This window comes from Pinus tabuliformis, chromosome 2_2 (assembly GCF_031772625.1).
Source record: "Pinus tabuliformis cultivar Carrire ecotype Pingquan chromosome 2_2, CPIR1, whole genome shotgun sequence".
NCBI lineage: Eukaryota > Viridiplantae > Streptophyta > Pinopsida > Pinales > Pinaceae > Pinus > Pinus tabuliformis.
The window spans coordinates 886,994,570-887,003,069 of NC_142300.1; the positions used below are offsets into that span (position 1 = coordinate 886,994,570).

Consider the following 8,500-nt stretch of genomic DNA (forward strand, 5'->3'; position numbering starts at 1 on the left):
TGGCATGTATAGTGTACTTTTCTTTTTCATAAATTCAACTTTAGTTTTCTTTTTCATAAATAAAAAATTAAAATAAATCTAAATCCATATATATGCTCTCTTCATGTACATGATACATCTATTATTATAACTAAGCAAAGTTCCTTGGTAATGATATGTTTTTTCATGCGTGCAACATTGAGTAAGATATAAATATAAAAGTAACTTAACTTGCAAACTTGATAACTTGTACATGAAACAAATAAATCCATTCTAACTACATTCCTCAAACCTGATGTAACATTGATAGAATATAACATCAAATCCACATCATGAATTTAAAAGTCAATGAAGACATTGTCATACACACAAGTTCAAATTCATGTATTTGTATTCCAAATTTGTCTAGTTATACATTTTTCTTTTCTACAAAATGGAACTTCATTCCCAACATAGATAATGGAAGTTCATGCCCATGAATGACATTATGGAAATGCCGCCTCATGACTGATCTAGAAATTGGGTGTATAAGTCACCATCGCCACTCTTGGCACTCCCAAGTGCATTTCCAAAGTGATATTGCTGCAAAAATTCAATAACCAATTAGTTGCAAAATCCAAAATGCATATAATCAATTTCATTAATTAATGATAAGTTTTTGGTCAACTACTCATTCTCACCATGAAGATCTAAGGCAATGGAGAAGACTACCCTTCCTGGGTAGATGGTGGAGCACTTGGTGATGGATATAGGCATGGTTCAGGGGTGATGGATAAAGGCATGGTGGGAGAAAAATTGGAAAAATGTAGTGGGTTGGGGCGATGATACATCCCTATTGGTTGTACGATAGTGGGAATAACCCTAGGGCGAGCGATCACCCTAGGGGGGGAAATTGGAATGTTGAGGGTGGATGATTGGAACAATGAGAAGGGCGGATGGTTAAAGGGGAGGGGTGGGAATTGGGAAAGGTTTGGGGAGTCGGTTATAGGCATGGGAGAAGTACTGATTGGAGAAGTGCTCCCAATGCTATAGTTTCTTTCATCGACATGCTCATCAAATAATTGGAGTCGACAAGTTGGCCTGTCAACTGTAACAACAAAAAAAGTTCATATAGTTATGCCTATGCATTGCAAATGATAGTATATCATATTTCACATGAAAAAATGCATAACATCAGATTTACCATTTTTGTGTATAATAGAATGTTGCACTAACTCAGGCATGTGGTCCACAGTTCTTTGTCGTTGAGAAGACAACTCCAGCTGTTCATTCATGCTCTTTTTTTTTGCACGAACTCGTCCAACCCTTTCAAATTGTAGTTTATCTTTCCCTGCATTTGACTTGTGACCAAAACACCTTTTCTTATTGACTGGGCTCAAGAAACTATGTTTTCTCTTGGTAGTGATCTTGGATGGAGTTATAGTATTGAAAAACATTTTGTTGTATTCTTGACATACTTTGTCTACCAAGTTGTTTAATGCATATGCCTGTTCCAAATTTGTAGGTATTATGGATCTCAATTTCTCATGAGTTGATGAGTTAACACGTTTCATCTCATCATCTTCAAATAATGCACTATCTGGTCGTACATTGGTCGTTTCAACATTATATGAGAAATTATCTAAATTATCATTGCTTGTTTCATTATGATAATTTAGAATGGGAGGAGAATCAAAGCATGGTAGAAGCTCTGTTTGGATTTCTGGGCCCAATATAGGTGACTCATTCAAATCAAATAAAATTCTAGGAATTTCTGTAGTAGGATTAGTGACATTAGGGAATACATTTTCACCCAAGCTAATGTTACTTGCCAACATCTCAACTTTCAATACATGTTTACAGATGTTTCCATTTAAGGCCCACTTGCAATTACAAAAGTGTAGAGTGGAATCTTTATATATGACATTGTACCCAATATCACGAGTATTGTTATTTTGGCTACGAACCCAATAATCGTTGTTACTCTTTTCATCAGGCACACAATCTTCATTTGGGATTTGGTTAGCTCTACACCTGGATGAATTCAACTGTTCCTCAATTTTTCTGGGTCGTACAAAACCAGCTTCTTTTAAACGTTGCATATGATTGTAATATAATACAACCTTTGTCAACAACACATAAATCAACCAATCAACCCGCCTATGGCATGCATTGTTTTTCTCACTTAGGTACCTCTGCTTGATATACCGATGGTAAGACTCAATTGCATTATTTGTATTTTGATTGGAATGTGGAAAATTTCTGTACGCTTTTGCCCACATATCTGTAGAAAGAAATTTATTGGTTATGAATTAATAACTATACATATGACATGCAAAAAAGAGTCATTAAAGCCACTTATAAGAAACTTACATATTTTGTTGTTGGCTAACCAAGTTGCTTTAAAATATTCCAAAAACTTTGTATGGTCACTGAATCCTTCAAATAAATTTTCAACTGCCTTTTTTACAGATTCATCATCTGCACATGTGTGCATGATTTCTCCTAAAGCACGGAAAATTCGGATTTGGTTTTCCCTTCCTTGGACTTTGTTTCCAACATTCTTCAACCATGCACGACGAACATGCCACACACATAATAATATTGTACAGTTGATTGAAGACCTGGAATAACATAATTTTTAGAGAGAATATACATTAAGAATATTTTTATGTCTCTTATAAAAAGAATAAACACATCACCTTAATGCTTCAATTTCAGCAGTAGCATCATCTGTAATGAAGGCTTTAACATGCCAATCTGGTTGCTCTTTCTTCCCAATGGCAAAGAGAGTTGACATCCATTTACAAATATCAACTATAGTATTGCGTGATGATATCACCCAAGCTACTGGAACCCCATTGTGATGTTTGTCGAAGACCATTAAAGTGTAAAGTTGATACTACATTACAAACAAAGTACATAATTATATTTATATAAGATACAAGCATTAAAATGGTGTTGAATAAATGAATTAGATTTAGGGTAATTTTGTACTCACCCCGTACTTATTTGTACCAAATGTTGAATCCATTGAGATTATATTGTTGTGAGAATATTTTAGCATCATTGAACGCATCCACTTTGTCTGTATGCCTATGATAAAAGGGATGTTTTCAGCAAGATCTTGTTTCTGGTAGAAGAAAAAGCTCTCAGTGTGTTCCTTATACCAACATTCTACACTGATTGGATCACTTTGATCTTTAACATACTCTAGCCTTATGGTATCATTGTAAATGTTTAATATATCTTGTCTTGTCATGTATGTATCTCGAGATGTCCCTGTGTATAACTCACCGAATCCATCCTTCACATCAGAGATGAACTTATCCCATATCATTGTAACATTAAAACCTCTTTGGATTAAATGTTGAACAATAGATCGCATATCCCTTGTTAAATGTGGTGCATAACTGAATCTCATAGGCCTACCGATTGCATCTTTTCCATGACAAACAACATTGGATTTATCAATATGCCTACATGCAGTATATATTATTACAGCATCATCTAGTCTAAGTTGAAGTCGCCGCACAATGAAGTGACATTGGCAACCAACTTTAATACTTTCACGTTGATTGTGTTTTTTGTTTTGATCTGAGGATGCACTCATAATTCTGTTGTTGCACTTCGGACCATATGCACACCAATAACTATATATAAAACATTTACAACAAATTAGATATAAAATTTATGCATATTGAAAAGAATGATACATATATTGAAAAAAGATATAAAGACTCACATCATGTACTCCAGATATGTTGAAAAATATGTTTGTCCGATATCCTCTGCTTTTTTACTTCGTTGAGAAGCAAGAAGAAATTGAGTGGGTGCCCGTTCACTCGATTCCTCTCCTCTTATAAAATCATCAAGTCGACAATATGGAATAATTGCAACTTGGTCCCCATTAATCTTTGTCCATGTTAAATCTTCTGCTGAAAATTCAATCATATCCTCCGGGTCTTCAACTTCCAACTCATTAATCCTCTCCCACTTCTTCATTCTTCAAATACCTATAAAAATTGCATCGAAAATAATTTGGTTTGAGTAGATATTATGGTCTTGATTAATGCATATCACTAAGAATAGAAATCACATTTTTAGGTAACTATTTTATACTTTTCAGGTAAACCACTTTGGTAAAGGTAATATTTGGGTCATTAATCAACTTATAGATTTCATGCAAATTTAGACTAACCATGTATGACATATGATGTCTTTGTGGAGGTGGTGTCACCATGTTGGTCTCATGGTACAACTTGTGATGAGTGGTTGAGGTGGAAGGGGTCGAAGGGAAATACAATTATAGATTAGTTGGGTTTTATGTTTTTTTAAATCTTAATAAAATGAGATATGCTAAAGTAGTGTCTATTGTTATTGATTATGAATTGATATCTATTATTTATTAGTCATCTAATTTATATGGTTGCAATAGTTTCATTGAACTTTTCTAATCAAACATATTGTTTTTCAAAAACACAAGCTTTGGAAGTAATTTTTTTTTACTTTGATATATATTGATATAAACTTTGCGGCTAGTTGTAAGAATTAGAATCCTACTTTTGTCGGTACATTTGATGAACTCGGTAGGTTATTTATTTATTCAATATGTGTGTGCTTTTATTAAAATGTGTTAGTTGTATTTCTTTCTCCACTTATAAATAAATGTTAAGAACATTGATTTGGCTCCTAAGACATAAAACTTAATAAACCATAACCGGTTTTATATCATTTGGTAACAAATTTCAAAATCTAAATGACAAATACGTGAATTATTTCCATTTTAGTATAACAAAATTTCCATTTAGATATTAACAAGAGTATTTTCGGAACATATTTCAATTTGTACAAAATAAATTATTTTATGGCCCCTGTGGGGAAATTTAGTTTGTTCAAGTTATGATTGCTTTTATGTGTCTTCCTTCACTTATGGTGTGAAAAAGTAAGCTCAAATAAACTATGAAAAAAAGCTCTTGAAACTTGATGCCCTTTGTTCAAAGTCCCACTCCTAATGAAGTAAAAATGCTTTGGTTAGTAAAAAAATATGTGTGGATTATGGACCACTTAAGTTATGTGACTTGTGAAAAATAAAAAAACAAATTAAAAACGATGTCACACTTCGTTTCTCTTAAGAGGCTAGCTATAAACTTTCATTCACAAATATGTAGTGTTCAGTTAAAAAAACAAAATTATATCTTGAATAAATGAAAACTTACATTACTTAGGGTTATTGGTTTAGCTTACATCATTATGGGTAGATAAAATTTGGATACTAAAAAAATAATTTATTGATAGTCCACCAAAAAAATCTATTACTCTACATATATTTGTAAGTCATTAAGTTATAACTTTATCTCCTTAAGTGAATTTATCATTTCAAAAAAATTTCATATCATAATAAAAATTTTGTTCATAAGTTTCATTAGCAAACCAAAAAAAATTTCATTTCTGCAGTAATCATATAAGAAAAGTTTTGTCCCTAACTTACGAATTAATCAATAAGATTTATCTTGTCTTGAAGATGAATCATAATAATTATAATTAGTTCTAAAAAAAACTTCACAAAACTTCTTCAATGTAATTACTGCAAAAAGTTTTGAAGATAAATCATAATAATTATAATTAGTTCTAAAAAAAACTTCACAAAACTTCTCCAATGTGATTACTGCACAAAGTTTCTCAAACATAGATGACAGAAACTTAAATTTAGAAACTTACCACTTCATCAACATAGATTACAGAAACTTAACTTTAGAAACTTAGCACTTCATCACATAGAGTTGTTCTTTATCGATGTTGCTTTGGAATCCATCGCATGGGTTATTTTTTTTATCGATGTTGCTTTGGAATCATCGAATGGGTTATTTTTTTATCTATAGACATAATCAATAAGCTCTAGTTATGGAGAGATCAGGTAAGTAAGCTTTATTACCCTTACCCTGTGGTTCAAGCTGTGATAATCATCATATTCCAAGTACCACTGATTATGTAATAAAGGTGAGCTCTATTAGACTTAGAGTACTAGTAATGAGCTTATATGACATATGTTTCCGTATTCAATCAAACTAGTATGAAACCAATGTGTTCGATCTCTTATGCTAACTAGTGAAACTAGCACACATAGCTTAGATTAGCTGTACTTGTTCAAGGAGTTGAGTGTAATCAATTACGTCAATAAGGTAAGTAAACACATAATCACAGTGATTTCACTATTGGTAATACAAGAGGGCCAGCAATAGAAACCATGCTATAGAATATTTAATGCTTTAACAGTACTATGAGGGGACCTCTTTTTGTATGCAGCTTGACCATTACTATTTTATGCCATATGGGGATCACCATCCCATTCGAAATTGAGATGGATGATGTGGCATGGCATGGGATAGATGGGAGAGAATGATAATAGTCAGGCTGCATGCAAAGAAAAAGTCATCCATCCCAACTTCGACTGACATGGTGATGCTTATATGACATGGGATTACCATAATGGTAATGATCAAGTTGCATACAAAAAAAATATCAAATATAAGATAATATAATTTCTAACCTAATATAATTTCTATTTCTTGCGGTGATGTTAAGAAAATATCGCTAACCCTGCCGTTATTCATTCCTAATCCTTGCATATATTCACTAATCACGGCCTCTAATGTAAATTATGACGCCTTGGAAGATTTTGCGTCAAAAGAATCTTTGATCTGTACGTATGGTTCCATTCTGGTTTACTAATCTTCGACTTTCCTTCTTCTCGTCATAAATTTGATAAGAAGTTGGCTAGTCCTTAAGAATGATTACAGTTTACTATCATCTAACCTTTGTTTATGGTATAAAGACCTATTATTCGACCCAAAGCCATATCGCTTGGAGCCTCGGAGTGTATACACAAAATTGTTTATTCGACCCAAAGCCATATCGAATGCTATACACAAAATTGTTAGCACATTTCAAAGAGAAGATGGATGTATAAACCCTGAAATTTAAATCGTGCATCGTAGATTCATCATGGAATAAACTTACCTGTTTCAAAACGCAGACGCAGACGCAGAAATGGACCCTGGTTTCAAAACGCCGACGCAGAAATGGATGCCGAAATGGTCGCCCTTTCGCTGTTATTTAAAAGGCCCCGAATTCAGCTATCAAACGGCGGGAAATTTATAGCGTGGTAGATTTGCGGCGCCGGAAATCTCAGGCGATCTCAATCGTATTCAAAAGCCGAAAATCTCGGAAAGCCAGAAATCTCGGGCGGGCATTGCATTTACGCCATGGGGGGATGGGTATGACATGGATCCCATGCTAAGAGGCGACATGGATCCCATGCTAAGAGGCGGCATTAATGGCCCAATAGCATGGGATCTATTGCTTGCCCTAAAAGACCATACTAAGTTAAATCAGTATATTGATTGTGACATTTAAGGTGAAAGAAAGTTACACACAACAATTAAAAAAAATTGTTATTTGAGATTTGATTTAGTCATCGGAAAAGGAAAGTCATAAAGTTACTTTAAACCAATAAAGGGGAAATAGAGGGGAATTTAGGTGGGTGCCAAACGGGTGAGATAAAATTCCACTGTGTCGGTTGTGCCGAAGGTCTTCCCCGTTATTTCGGTCCATTCCGTACGTAATTCCCACTTACTCCGCTGATGGGTTTTTCAAACTCATGCTTTTGCTTTGACGTCCCACCGCACCCGCACCATGTGCAACTTAAAATAAACATTTGAGTTGGAATAGACCAGGGTTGCGATAAAATGGGTGGTTTATAATTAGTAATTATAAACCATGTTAGAAAGGAAAAGTTGTAAGGTTGTAGTATAGGAAAGGTAACATAGAAGATAAAAGTAGAAAAATTATATAATTTTATTTATTTACTATCATTTGTGTGAAAAAAAAATTAATATTTTTTTTAAGAAATTGGTTTTATTAGTATTATCTTGGTTTGTGTGAGTTTTTCATGTTACAGTTAAGTTTATATTGTATTAGATATCATGCCAATCTCTTATCTGCACATTGGAAACAATGTAAGTAATACTTAATTAAATTCATCTCTACTTTTAGTTTGTCATTAATATTCCAATTTCAATTTGTCCTTGAATTAAAATTGTGAATTAAAATCCAATTTAGTCTCACCAGCTGCTTGGAAATAATTAATTAATTCATTATGGATTAATTAGTTGGAGAAATTACCCAGATGCGGGTGATTAAATTGACGTTAATGTAGATTAGACAGAAGGACGGTAGGCGGCCAGGCCACATGGCCACCCGCATCCCCTTCCATGCCAATTTATGGCAAGCCACAGTCAGCCTGTCGGCACCATTACTCTAGTGCTCAAGTCGAGGAATTCGCAGCAGACATAAGGCCATGGCTTCCGCAAGCCATAATCCATTCATCCCATCCCTGCTAAACTACTCTTGCCCCCCTCATGCTGCGGAGCTGAGCTCACGCACAATTACAGGGAGGCGTTGTTGGATTCTCAGTTGTAGTGATTTGAGGAATGGCTTCCATTTCTCTCAAATCACTCACTGTGCTCTGAATTCCACCCAA

General features: G+C 34.0%; 2 protein-coding genes across 2 annotated transcripts; both read right to left on the bottom strand.

Moving 5' to 3' along the window:
* Positions 1 to 375: 375 nt before the first annotated feature.
* LOC149195869 (uncharacterized) lies at positions 376 to 1,842 on the bottom strand. Its single transcript, XM_089408889.1, has 3 exons — positions 1,163 to 1,842; positions 660 to 1,066; positions 376 to 561 (listed from the first exon to the last, which is right to left on the bottom strand). The coding sequence occupies exons 1-2, from the start codon at positions 1,794 to 1,796 to the stop codon at positions 687 to 689; spliced, it is 1,014 nt and encodes a 337-aa protein (XP_089265015.1). The 5' UTR covers positions 1,797 to 1,842; the 3' UTR covers positions 376 to 561; positions 660 to 686.
* LOC149195870 (uncharacterized) lies at positions 1,798 to 7,329 on the bottom strand. Its single transcript, XM_089408050.1, has 7 exons — positions 6,979 to 7,329; positions 3,704 to 3,974; positions 2,960 to 3,611; positions 2,661 to 2,860; positions 2,332 to 2,582; positions 1,891 to 2,242; positions 1,798 to 1,801 (listed from the first exon to the last, which is right to left on the bottom strand). Exons 2-7 carry the CDS (start codon positions 3,961 to 3,963, stop codon positions 1,798 to 1,800), a joined length of 1,719 nt encoding a protein of 572 aa, XP_089264176.1. The 5' UTR covers positions 3,964 to 3,974; positions 6,979 to 7,329.
* Between the last annotated feature and the right edge of the window lie 1,171 nt (positions 7,330 to 8,500).